The sequence below is a fragment of the Heteronotia binoei genome, chromosome 3 (genome assembly GCF_032191835.1).
Source record: "Heteronotia binoei isolate CCM8104 ecotype False Entrance Well chromosome 3, APGP_CSIRO_Hbin_v1, whole genome shotgun sequence".
Taxonomy (NCBI): Eukaryota; Metazoa; Chordata; class Lepidosauria; order Squamata; family Gekkonidae; genus Heteronotia; species Heteronotia binoei.
In genome coordinates this window covers 40,977,600-40,992,038 of record NC_083225.1, presented here as the reverse complement: position 1 = coordinate 40,992,038, position 14,439 = coordinate 40,977,600, and the positions used below count along the sequence as shown (strand labels likewise).

The following is a 14,439-nucleotide window of genomic DNA, read 5'->3' as shown; positions in this document are numbered from 1 at the left end:
CAAACATGTTCACTTCTTCACATCTCACAAAAATTAATGACCTGACAAGCACACTAAATAAAGCCTGTTGGTCTATGTAAAAGAAAACAAAAAAATGAAAACATCTTTAACCTCAGATGCAGACATCTTAAATATGATTCAACAGGTTTATTACTGGAACAAATTATGCACACGTATAACTAATTATCAAACAACATTTGGATTATTCTCATAGACAGTACAGCAATGTAGTTTCAAGCCAATATGTTTTAATTGTCATGGGAACCAATTTATCAGTATTTCCTGAACCAGAGTTCATATTAAAGCCAATGATTTAAATCAAGCTCCCACTTCAACAATTCACATTGGGGGGGGGGGGTATGATTAAAACTGTGATTTCAAAATGCACACTGAAGAGTCTTTGGAAACTCCTTTCATATGAAATAGAACTTGTTTGTATACTACACAATCCAATTTCTTGAGCTATTTGAGACTTCTCTCGACATCTTGATTTTACAACCTCTTCTTACAGTATTATCTGTTGCGTCTGTATGTTTATTTCTTTAAAAACTGAATGGAAAAAAGTTATATTGAACTTCACTGTTCTAAAGTTTCATATTGCACATCTCACAGCTAGGATCCAGACAACTTTATGTATACATAGTAACCATTTCATCTTATGAGGTGAAGGCTTCCCAATTTTCCCTGCCAACTACAACCATTGGTACTTCAGTGAATTCTTCCCCAGACAATCTCCTGAGCTCAGGACTAGTTTTTCAGGGTCTCACAGTGGGAAGGCAGCCAGCCCAGAACAGCCGCACTGCACACTTTAATACCCTTTTGTATCTGGGTCATAATATAATGGTAAACACCAACAAGACTTGGAACATATGTATCTACTTACTTATTGCTAAAATCAACCATCCTATCCATAGATGAATATAAAATATGTTATAACTGTTGAGCTTTAAATATTCAGACACAGCTACCTAAAAATGAATGTTAATTGATTAGAAAAGCAAACTAATGTATGGCTTTTAGAGCAATTCATTAAAGTTAACTGATTATACACAAAACAAAATTTAATATTTACGGACTGCCTTTCAACCAAATCTACAAAACAGATAAGAGTCACTGTTCACACAAATACATTACGTTATGATACAAGATAAAATAAAAACTATAATCCCAAACATATCTTTAGGAAGTTCCTGAAGAAAGGCAAGAACTTGTCTTCAATGTGAAAGATAATTTTCCACTTCTAAACAATACTCACTATGAGGCCATGTTTTGTGGGTTCTTTAAAAGAATTATATTTGCCTTACCAAATACACACAATATATTCAAAAGTCAAACTACTTCTTTAAAAAGCCCAACAGTAAAATGAAATGTTTAAAACGTGTATTGATTATTTTTAATTGATCTCTATAATTTTCAGCCCTTACTGTTGAAGACAGAACCACCACATGTAGTAAAATATCCAACACAGTTTTGATTACATATTTATGCACACTGGAAATAAATCCGTTTTAAACTTTTGTGTGTGATAGAGGGAAATAAAGACAGTGGCTTACACAACAACAGGCCCTTCAAGGACTTGCATAAATTCTTCTACATATACCCTTTTTTTCATCAAATAATAATTAACTGGAAAGTGAAACAGATTTTTAATGTGTGATTAAAGTCATAATAAATTGATCAGACTGGTTCATCATGGAAGCTTTGCAGGTACACACTACAATACACGAAGTCACATTCCCCTCAAGAATGGAGAACTTTAGACATCAACAAAAAACTTACCAGACGCCTTGAAAATTCTTTGTTTTCTGAAAGAAATCCATATCCTGGGTGGACCTTTAAAAACAAAAAGCCATAGACTTTAAACATCTGCAATTTGGGTTCAAACAATATCCCATCAAGTAATTAAATCTGAAGGCAATAAATTTGCTTGTAATTATGATATGAGAGTCAATTATTCTGAGTCACTCTCTTCCTAGCAGGTCAGCTGACTACCTCAGATAAAGAATAATATTTTAATGGTCAAAAATAAGCAAGTTTTTGAGTACCTTTCCATTCCCTGTCTTATGAAGAGTTCTGTGTAACTAACAACCTTGCAGCTCCTCAACACAATATACACTACTTCAGTTCTGCATAAGGGTGCTTTTTAACTGAATTTAAAACAAAAAACAGCTTTAGTAGTTCAGGGCTCCACATGCTTTTAGTCACAAATAAGCCAGGTTGTTGGCACACAAGACTGCCAACATCAGGTGCTTCCAAGGCCACAGATCTCTGGTATGTTGATACTGCCCACACAGGTGCCAACAACCTGGTTTATATCTGATGCTCAGCAGATTTCCCTGGAACTAACCCAACCCATACAAATCAGCCCGATGAAGGAGAATATTCAAGAAAGATACAGAGAAAGGTTGATTCATTTTGTTTTCTCTTCTATTCACACTGAACAAAAACATTTCAGAAGCTTTTCCGTGTTACATTTCTCTCCGTGCAGGCTTCTCACATCCCCGAAATTTTCTCCTTATCTAGAGTTTAACCACACAGCTAGTAGTACTGCCATGGCTAATGGTATAGACCCAAATTCATATGACAGAGAAAAGAAATTACAAGCCCAACAATAAATGAAGCATCCAGTATGCAGTCCCCTTTTACAAATAACATGGTGTGCAATTACACAACACAGTAATATTGGCCGGGGGGGGGGGTCAGTTTCATCATTTGTAATCGTATGTAAACTCACAGCTAAGGAAATATATGTGGCAGACTAAAGATGAAAGCCTGAACTATTTTTATCTCTATTAAATCTTTTTAACTAACAATGTAAACATCTGCAATGTCTGTTAGCTAATTAATGTTGTTTGCTATTTTTCCTCCTCCCTTTCTCTCCCTCCTCCCCCCCCCACTCCAAATGCACCACACTGAAACATTTATTTCAAAAGAAATGATAATGCCAATTGAGACACTCCAGGGTAATTGCTGGTTTTGATCGACTCCCCATCCATCGAATTTTATTTAAAGATGGATTCTGCATTCAGCAGTTCTGAACACCACATTTGCATTCACTGATGCAGCCCCACCCCACCAGCCCCCCAAAACATTCTTTTCATCATTTTCTTTAAAACAGCAATCCATTATTTTAAAAACTATGAATCTCTGATCCAACCTAAGAAGAGGAGGAAAACAACCCATCTAAACCAAAGGAGCATTTGCCAGCAACATGAAACACTGAAAAATAATTACTGGGTGTACCGTTTACCTTTATGCAAGTATTCATTGTGGGCATAAACACACATTAATTTTAAAAAAACAAACTGGATTTAAAAGTAAACACAAAAACAAATATCTCTATATTATAAAAGACCTCCAGGAGAAAAAAAAAGAAGCTGCGGCACAGAAAGGGTTAGTGCTCAAAACTAATTGGGATTTTTTTTCCCCCAGCAAATTTGGAAATGAACTGAAGCTGCTCCCTGGTGTGAAAGCTGAATCTAGAAGCCACCTGCAGGATCAGCGACCGGCACTGCCAGATGCTACAAAAGCCTTTGATTTCCAGTAGCGATTTCGGCCACATTTAACTCATGTGACATGAACTAAACTGGAATAGCATATTCAATCATTTCCTCCCCCCCCTGTTTTTTTTATCTTTAAATACAAACTCTAGCTTCTCTGCTTTCTATATATGAAACAGCTGCAGAGGAGAGACTCATTCAGACTCACAGCTTGGGCCCGGGTTTTTTTAATGGCTTCCATGATAGCATCCATGTTGAGGTAGCTTTTACTAGTGGGAGCTGGGCCAACACAGACTGCTTCATCCGCCATTTTCACATGGACCTGAAAAGACAAAATGTCTACGTTTTAAACACATCCGCATCCAGCAAATGTTGATCGGTGCCACCTCCCCCTTTAAAGAAACATTTCCAACATACCATCATTTAAAAATGAATCTTATGTTACAGCCTCTTCTAAAATACTGTTTGGGTGCAAATAAACACAGATGTAATCTTATAATAAAAATAAGAGACCACTCCTTCTGTCACCTTATTTTTAATTGCAGCATATAATGAAGAGAGGCTGGGGCATACACAAACCTACCAATATTAAAATTTTGTTTTCTACCCAGCCGTGGTTTGTATTTGGACAAATAAATACAAAGAGATAACAAATCCAAGTGCACTACACTGACAATTTATATGTAAATTTAGAACCTAAAACTACTTTGTTAAATGTAACCAGGGTAGTCTAATATCTTAGTACTTAACAACAAACATTCACGGCCAGTTCAATCTAAGCAGGCTCCCCAGGAAGTTGGTGATAATTAGAGTGAATTGAATGAAGGGATGCAGCCAGAGTCCCTACACAGCATCAGGTCAGCACCGCACACAAATTAAAGCCTATGACTGAAGAGTTCAATATCACTACACGTGAACCAAAAAATCTTGAGAATTATTTAAGCAGGCTTACATTTCATTTCCCAACTCATTCTTATCCTTATTCACATGAGCAATTGTCAATCACACTGGTGTTTTTTGTGGGCGGGGGATGTTTTACAGCAAGCTCCGAGCAATAGCCAGAGAAAGTCTGCCCACCATGTCTAAAAGAGCTAGGCTTGACAAAGTTTAAGAAAGCTTAATTTTTTTTTTATTTTAAGGACAAAAATTTCTCAGGAAGCAGCTGGCATTTTAAATAATTAGGAATGGGAAAATATTTATGCATATATATGTATAAAAATAAAACCAGTCATCTGAAATGTAGCTGTTTCCTTTTTCCACAGCAGTAGTCCAAGACAAACAGTAGTAAAATAAACAGATGGAGTTAAGATGATGCTTAATGGCAAGTTCTTTTGAAGTATTTGTTACAGTCAGGTAGAAATCAACCAGACTCTCAAAGATAACAAAATATCTAGGAACACAAACAAAGAGAAGGCCTAAATAGTTCTGTAGTCAAAATATTAAAATTAAGTAGAAATGTAGCCACTGGATTTAGATTACAGGAGATAGAAGATAAATAGATAGAAGACAGACAGACAGACAGATCACTCTATTGTAGGCATTAGGATCCCATTTGATTAAAATTTAAATCACAGTATATGCAAGAAGTTTAAGAAAGTTTAAGAAACATGAGATGTTTATTGCAACTGATTGTGAACTCCACCCCTTAGTTTGAAAATGGGGAAAGTGGATCAAGCTGGTCTTTAAACCTGAAATACAGACTGCTGCCTTGAATGTGCATATCAAACCTTCATGGTGAAGGTGCAGTCTTCAAGAGAAATCTGTAACACAAAAAACAATGCAGCATTCCCTGGGAATCTCTTCGAGGTGGGAAAGGAGCGGGGTTGGACTATAGTCTATTTGTATGTTTTATTATATATTTATATACAAAGTCATATAAAATTTCTGCATACATTTGAGATACTACAGATGTCAATACATCGCTTTTAACTAAACAACTTCTGAAGTATTATTTAATCACTTAAAACTTTAAAATTCCATATTAATTGAACATACAGAAGGAAAATAAAAAATTTAAATTGCTAGATGGATTGTAACCAAACCATAGGCATAAAGCTCCAAATGCAGCAGATATTCCCTAATTCTTTAGAAATTTACAGGAATCTAATAATTAACTAGTCAACCTTTATCTTATCAAAAAGCCAGGAGTGAAAGGAACTCTTTTTTATCACTAGTACTCATATACCACCCTCACACATATACCCCCAGCCACCCAATTCTTTTCTTGACCTAACAGATCTCTCTGAACAAGACAGGGGCAAGTATAAGGTTACCAACTTTTTAAAAAGTAAGCTGCATCTTTACCTTTTTACAGCTGCCTGAATTAAGGTGATACATTTCCTAACATGGGAGGAAGCATAGGGAGAAGCTTTACTTGTTTAATATTTGTGCGTCAGAAAGTGCAGAAGCAAGGCCGGGGAAAAAAATGTGGGTAACTGTAAGTGAGAGGCACAGGGGTTATACTTTCTCAGTGCCTCATTTATCAACAAGTAAGCAAATCTCTTCATTGATACTTGGCAATCACAGGAACAGTTATCTAATTTAATTAAATGTCTCCCAAAACATAAAAAAAAATCTTTGTTGTTTAATTAGCAAATCCGTTGACTACTTGGACAGAAGGGAATTGGGACAGAAGGGAACTCAGAATCTAAGCAGGGTTGGCCCTGGTCAGTATTTCGATGGGAGACCACAAAGAATACTGGGGTTGTGATGCAAAGGCAGACAATGGCAAATCATCTTGGAATGTCTCTTGCCTTGAAAACCCTACAGCAGGGGTGGCCAACAATAGCTCTCCAGATGTTTTTTGCCTACAACTCCCTTCAGCCCCAGCCAGCATGGCCAATGGCTGGGGCTGATGGGAGTTGTAGGCAAAAAACATCTGGAGAGCTACCGTTGGCCACCCCTGCCCTACAGGGTCACCATAAGTCAGCTACAACTTGATGGCAAAAACAGAACAGCAAAAGCTTCTGGTGAGGACCACTTCCCTCCTTCATAGCAGTCTACATGGAGGATCTTCTTCCAACCCTATCCATGGCTAGACTAGCAATTTCAGGGCTGGGTCAGGGGACAGCTACTTCTCACTTTTACTTTGTACTCAGCTCAACTCAGTGCTCCCTCAGACTGTAGCAGTCCATCATCTTTACTCCCCAAGGAGCATTTTCTGTTTTAGTACCCCAATTATACACACATTCAACCACGTAACAGTCTGCAACAATCACATACAGCAAGACATAAATACTGCAATATCATAATATTAATTTTAAAACTTGGGAAACATTCTGATTTTTCTGCATTACCCTATTTCTTATTCCTGTTCCTTTGTTACTCTCTCTGAACAACAAAGAAACCAACAAAGTACTGTACTTCAATCATTACTCCTAATCGCAAACCTAATAGACAAAGTAGGCATTTCTGAGAAACACCCCATGTAAACAGAAAAAATATTAATAAATTTAAAAATGGCTCAACAAACATGGAGCACATTCGGCACCTACAGGAACCAGAAAAACCAAGAACAATTGGGCAGCAGTCTTTTAAAAAAAAAAAAAATCTGAAATTTAAAAGGAAAACACGGAAGTTGAGAGATAAATTTCCTCAAGCTGGGACTGGGAGATAAAATAGGGTTGGGAGAATGTTAAAAAAATCTGTATTGTGCATCTTCTGTGCAGGATTAGATTAGTAGCTTCCCACTCACTCAACTGTGACACTCAGTGGTCTCACACTATTGCAAGGAAAGGGGATTTCTCAGTTGCTTAACCTCCCAAGAGACTTTGTGGTACCCAACTTATTCTTTCAGGTTAGGTTGCATCATTATTTGTTTATGTATCCAATTTATATTCTGCTATCCCCCACAATCACTTTCAAGCCTGAGTTAATTTTTGGAAAGTTACCTCACAGCAGAGAGATTTGACAAATAGAGATGTGTTTCATGAAAGCTTATGCTACAACAATTTTTTTAGTCTTTAAGGTGCTACTGGACTCTTTACTATTTTGCAGCAACAGACTAACACAGCTGACTCCTTTAGAACTCACAGCAAAGAGATTTGAGACCAAATCCTAGTGAAAGTACCCCATCCTTCACTGCCTGCCTTGGCAATTCACACCTACAATATTGAGGGCTGCATGACAGATGTCAGTCTTACGAAAGTGGATACAGGAGCAATGAAACAATCACAAAGACACAGCTGTTTTTTGTTCGTCTTTCCAGGACTTTTTTCTAGAAGAACGCAATAGAATGGAGTTCAGAGCCTCTTTTGGGGGGGAAGGGAGAGAATAAAAAAAAAAAGTTTAAAAATTCATAGTACCTGTGTGTTTCTTCTTCATTTCCCTCTTGAGCAGGGGTGTAAAACAGGCAGCCCGGGGCTGAATCAGGCCCCTGAAGGGATCCTATCAGGCCCCCAAGCAACTGGCTGTCATCTGCTTCCTTCTCCCTCTCTCTTGCTTCCTTCAGCATAACAGCTTGCTTTGCCAGGCTTGCTCAATCACACAGGACCTACAGAGCAAAACCTTGATTTTATCCATTGGCTGAGGCTCCTCCCTTGGGGAGGAAGGAGGGGAAGCAAAGCGTGCTTTGCCAAGTTCTTTCAATTGCACAGCAGAGCTACTAAGCCAAGCCTTTCTTCCTTCTATTGGCTGAGGGTCCTCCCCCTCCTGGGTCCCTGAGGAGGGAGGATCCCTGGATCCCCCGGGAGAAATACAAAGAAAGTACCTTTAGGACCAACGAGTGTGAATGTTTTAAGAATGTTTTATTTTAAGGGGTTTTTTAAAAAAATGTAATTGTGTTTGTCTGTGACCTTTATAAAGTTTATATATCTGTTACCTAATCTTAAATGGCCTGGTCCGACAAGGTCTCATTTATGCAGGCCCATAGCCACGGGGGCGGAGGACCCAGACCCTCCATAAAACCCCCTTTGACTAGTATGGCCCCTCTTTTGACTAGTATGGATCTCGCGGCCCTCACTCCCCTCTGTGCCGCACCTCCCCCTTCCTCCCTCCCTCCCACCCCGTGAAGCACCACTCCTCCTGAGGCTCTTTCCAGGTCCCCCCTGCCAATCACGCCAATCAAGGGAAAAGCCGCGGGGAAGCTGGCGCTCCTCTGCCGGCCTTCCAGCGCTCTCCAGAACTTTAGCCCTGCAAAAGTGCCTGCCACCTCCACTGCTGAAAAAGCACCCAGTGCCTCCGCTCCCCGATTGCATGGGAGGGAAGTGGAGAGGAAGCAGCAGAGGCAACAGGCGCTTTTGCAGGGCTTGCTGGTGCTTCCTTCTGCCACTGCCCCAGTGCTATAACTCCGGAGAGCGCTGGAAGGCCGGCAGAGGAGCGCCGGCCTTCCCGTGGCTTTTCCCACAATCAGCGTGATCGTGGGGAGGGGCATGGAAAGAGTCCCAGGAGGAGCCGGCACTTCACAGGGTGGGAGGGAGGAAGGGAGGGGGAGGCGCCATAGAGGGGGCGGGGGATGCCAGAGCAGCAGAGAGATGGAGGCTGCCAGAAAAGCAGCAGTAGAGAAAGCAGGGGCCGTGAGAGCAGGGGGGCCCCTCCAACCGAAATTTTATTCTGTGGAGGGCCCCCCCCAACCAAAACTTTTCTAGCTACGGGCCTGCATTTATGTCAGATCTGGCCCTCATAACAAATGAGTCTGACACCACTGCAGAGGCTTCTGGCACCTCTTTTTCCTGAAAAAAAAAGCCCTGACTAATAACCTTCCCAAAACAATTCAAAAGTTTTGCCAGTGAGAGCCATTTCAGCTTAGGAAAACAGCACAGGAGGCAGAAGTCTCTCCTCCCTCTGTACCATGGTGGTCCCAAAACAGAATCAGGCCCCCACAGTGCTGTAAAAAGACAGTGAGTATACCCAAATCCAAAATGGCAGCAAGTTCCCAAGCTGGACTTGAAAACACCAGACTATCTACTTTGGCCCTGAGTCTGACTGCCAGTGTGTGACCACCACTCCACTACCTATAGCCAATTAAATGTGTTCTTCTAGGTTTGAATCTAGACAACCTGAAGCCCTGCCTGATTCTAGGACTGAAGGTTCAGAACTAGCTTCTGTGGCCTCTAAGCAAGAAGTAGAAGGGCAAGCAAATGGAGTACAGTTATGGGCCAACTTCCCAGACCTAATCCACTGACACCCTGGTGCAAGGTGAGCTGTACTGACAACCAATGTTCCCTCTAAGCTACAGAGCCTTGTGAGCTAAAATTCTACTTTGTGAGCTACTGGCATTAAAGTTGTGAGTGAGCGATTTGGCTGCTGCATAGATTAGTTTGCACTGGAGCCATCCTTCCTGAGCTAAAACAAAAATGTGTGAGCTGCAGCCTAAAAAACTGTGAGCTAGCTTGCACTAACTCAGCTTAGAGGGAACAATGCTGACAACGCTGCTGGGACATATCTCCTAGTTAGCAGCAATATCAGAAGAAGAGACTGGCCTGACTACTGTCAATATGCAGGGCAACCACCTCTGGGACTTGTCTTGCTCTTTTAGAAGAAGGGACAAATGTCACTTCCCAGACCTCCAGCTCTGCCTCTATGTTTAGTATGTCAATAGAAAAAATATATGCTAGTATTAACCATCAAAGCTTATCACTACAGTACAATAAAATCTATGTTTTTGTATATATGTGTCTAATTAGTATTGTTTTCTCATTATCCATGTTATACATATACATATTAATATATGATTCATACAGCAGCAATATGGTTCATTCAGCAAAAATATGCTTCATACAGCAACAAACAGTTCAAATACTCCAGTCACAAAAGGGTGTCCACAGACCTCTATACGTAGACTTGAATAATGCTGTAGGAGAAACTCACAGTAAATGAAGTTCAGCCGGATGCGTTTCTTAGGCATATTCCACATTTCAGTCTCTTTTTCCAACTCCAATCACCTTGGGATTTAGCATAGAAGCAGAACTGTCTGTCAAGCTAAATGTTGGAAAATCTGGTTCCTAATATACAGCTGCTCAGAAAGTTGGAAGAAGAGACTGAAACGTGGAACATGCCTAGGAAACACATCCATCTGAGCTTCATTCAAGTCTATGTATGGAGGTCTATGGACACCTTTTTTTGTGACTGGAATAGTCGAATTGCTGGCTTCCTAATTGTACGCAATGTATTTCTGTATCTTGTATAGACATTGTTGGTACCATTGAGTACTGTTATGATTGTAGGTTCTTTACTGTAAGGGTTTTCACCACAAACCTTAATGTGTATATGTATGACATGTATAATGAGAAAACAATACTATGAGACAAATAAATTAAACACAGATTTTATTGTACTATAGTGCTAAGTTTTCACGGTCAATACTAGCATATTTTTTTCCTATCGGTTGTTTACATGCTAGTTCCCTCCCCCTTATTGTTCTATCATGTTTAGTACAGAAAAGATCCTCGAGCTGACCTAAAAAAGAGTCTCATAAGTCTACCACAGCAGGTCTTTGCTAGTATTCCTGAGGGACCAACCTTTTCAAGAGGACTTGTGGACAACAATGCTACTCAATAGAACTGCCACCAATTACATCAGCTTAATGTTCTTTGTATTGGCTTTTACTAGACTATAGTTATTTTAGTTATGTCTACAGAACAGGGAAGACAGGAAAACAATGTTTAAATCAATTAGAACAAAACAATCCCCAGACAACCTGAAGCACTGTATTCTAAAAGCAAAGGTCAAAATGAGAGCTTGCTTATCTAGACTATAAAAATCAACATCAATTACAGCATAATACAAACTGGTAACCAATTTAAAGCCAAATCAATTTAAAGCCTTAAAACCAGATGATAGAAGGCAGAAAATGAACTAGTTTTCCTCTCCAGAGAGACCATTCCATACTACCAATAAAAAGATGCCAACAAACAGCTTAGTAGCTGTTCTGTCATAAACAGGGCACGGCTGGGAGGACCCATGACCAGAGATATTTATACTGTAGAAGGCATTCCCTCACGTTTACTGCCAATAGGGTTTAGAGGTAATAAACAGCATTTTGAACTGGGCCCAGAAATAAACAAACAGCAACTGTTCACAAAAATGGAAGTGAATATATGTTTTTTAGGGCCAACTTCTTTTTAAAAATTGGGCTACAGCATTTTTTAAAAAGATAAATAAAGGTAAAGGTAATACCCTGTGCAAGCACCAGTCCTATCTTACTCTGGGGTGATGTTGCTTTCACAGCGTTTTCATGGCAGACCCTTTTTTAATGGGGTGGTTTGCCATTGCCTTCCCCAGTCATTTATGCTTTACCCCCAACAAGCTGGGGATTCATTTTACCGACCTCAGAAGGATGGAAGGCTGAGTCAACCATGAGCCGGTTACCTGAACCCAGCTTTTGCCGGGATCAAACTCAGATCGTGAGCAGAGTTTAGGACTGCAGTACTGCAACTTACCACTCTACACCACAGGGCTCTTGATACAGCATTCTTTACCAACGGAAAAATGTAAAATGCCTCTAAAAGGCAGGCTCCAATAAAGCATGTAAAAATAATCAGCCAAGAACTCAAGGACTCCTTTAGAGTTGTTCCACAAGATACCACAGAGTAACAGTCATTCAGTACTACCCCTCACAGCTTCCATACAGAAACCACTGTGACACAACACTCCCAATCCCAAGATCAGCCAGGCAATTCAGAAATGTTACACTCCAGCATATGGAAAGTCACTGAAAGGGCCAACAAGATCGTGCTCTCCCTGTTCAGTTTATAGATGTGCATTGGCCACTGGGGCCATATTAATGCAGTTACAGACCCCAAACCTGACTTAGATCTAAAATGCTACGAAACAGAATAATTAGCAGGGCTGTCAAGTACAAACATGACTCATATGAGCCCATCAGGGGAGGGTGGGATATTAATATAATATAAAATATAATTAATATAATATACAATAAATATAATATATAATTGAATGAATTTTATATATAATAAATATAATATATAATATAAATATCCAGTTTAAAGAAACCCTTCTTAAAAGGCTGGGGTAGAGGACTCAATGACTATAATCTCTCAGCTGTCATACATTATTTTATTTTAGATATTTATACTCCTCTTTTCTTCAGCCAGTTTGGTGTAGTGGTTAAGCATGCAAACTCTTATCTGGGAGAACCAGGTTTGATTCCCCCCTCCTCCACTTGCACCAGCTGGAATGGCCTTGGGTAAGCCATAGCTCGGGCAGAGGTTGACCTTGAAAAGGGCAGCTGCTGTGAGAGTCCTCTCAGGCCCACCCACCTCACAGGATGTCTGTTGTGGGGGAGGGAGATAAAGGAGATTGTGAGCCGCTCTGAGACTCTGAGTGGAGGGCAGAATATAAATCCAATGTCGTCATCTTCTTCTAAGCAAGATCTAAAAACGCTTTCAACATCATTCACCCTTCTTACATTTACCCTTACAACAACCAACTTGTGAGGTAGGGTCAGGCTAATAACGTGTATTAATTGGCCCAAGGTCATTCAACAAGCTTCCATGGCAGAGAGGGGATTTGAAGTCGGATCACCAAGAGCTTAGAGCAACACTAGCTGCTACATGAAGAGACACTGCATTAAAAAAAATTTAAAAACATTGTTTATGAACTACAGGAAATAGCAAAACTCGAGTATCACGTGGAGTCATCCTTCATTTTATTCCTAAAAAAAAAGAGCCAAAACGCTTGAAGTTATAAAAGAAATTAAGAATATGATGGAGAATGAGGGGAAGTTTAACTGAAGTTAATGGATTTCATAAGGGTGACTCTGCTTGCTTGGGAATACCGGAGGGAAAAAACCTTCCCCCTTCGGTAATGTTCCTTACAAAATCTGGAGAAATTATTTTCTCTTCATAGAGTCTGAAGCAGAGAGCTGTGGCTCACAAAAGCTCATGCTGGAATCAGTCTTTTAAGGTGCCACTGGATTTCTTTTGGGGTGTGGGGGGGGGAGAGTTTTGACAAGTCTGTCGGTCTGACTATAACAAGAAAAGCCTGCTGACCCTTTTACAGTTCAAGGTCATAAAAACCCAGTTGGTCATAGTGTGAAAAGAACAATCCAAATTAAGTCCTCAAATTCAGGACTGCCATTTCAGACTGCATAGCTCTGTTCTGGGTACGCAACAATTTAGTATCACAGCTGCATGAGCATGCACATATGTACATAGCCTCAAGCTCTACTACAGAATTTACAAGTCATACTGTGCTTTTTAAAACAGGGGTGTCAGACATATGGCCCAGGGGCCAAATCAGGCCCCCAGAGGGCTCCTATCAGGTCCCCGAGTAACTGGCTGTCATCTGCTTTCTTCTCCCTCTCTCTTGCTTCCCTCTGCATCACAGTTTGCCTTGCCAGGCTTACTCAGAAGTGCAGGAGCTACAGAGCAAAGTCTCTATTTTCTCCATAAGCTGACGATCCTTCCTTGGGAAGGAAGGGGGGGAGATAGCTTGCTTTGCCAGGCTCTTTCAATCGCACATCAGTGCTACTAAACCAAGCCTCTCTTCCTTCTATTGGCTGAAGTTCCACCCCCTCCTGATCCCATGGGGAAGGATGGGAAGAGTCACAGCTTCCTTTGCCCAGTTCCCTAAATTGCACAGGAGAGATACAAAGGTAACACCTTTAAGACCAATGAGTGCTAATGTTTTCAGCATGTTTTAAGGGGTTTTTTATTTGTATCCTTTATAAAGTTTATATCTCTGCTACCTGGCATTAAATTTTATGACACTCATGGCCCAGCCTGACAAGATCACATTTATGTCGGATCTGGCCCTCATAACAAATGAGTTCTACACCCCCGTTTTAAAAGCTAAGAAGTGCTGTGTAAACAGGTAAAGGACTGTGAAGGGTTAATTCTTCACAGAATCAGAGAGCCTTGAGTGACAGGTTGCTCCAAGCAATCAGATTGGTTAGCACCTGCTAAACAGAGAAAGATTTTTGAACTGGATGCCGAGGAAAATTCAGTCTGATGTCAGTGCTAGTGGAGAACAGTCAAGG

The 14,439-nt window shown here is 40.3% G+C and overlaps 1 protein-coding gene across 1 annotated transcript in view; it reads right to left on the bottom strand.

Moving 5' to 3' along the window:
- The window catches only part of PCCA (propionyl-CoA carboxylase subunit alpha), a 336,154-nt gene that overhangs the window by 274,722 nt on the left and 46,993 nt on the right, over positions 1 to 14,439 (bottom strand). The window contains exons 5-6 of the mRNA XM_060233665.1: positions 3,709 to 3,822; positions 1,780 to 1,833 (exon numbers count right to left, since the gene is read on the bottom strand). Coding sequence (XP_060089648.1) covers positions 1,780 to 1,833; positions 3,709 to 3,822 — 168 coding nt within the window. The remainder of the gene's footprint in view (positions 1 to 1,779; positions 1,834 to 3,708; positions 3,823 to 14,439) is intronic.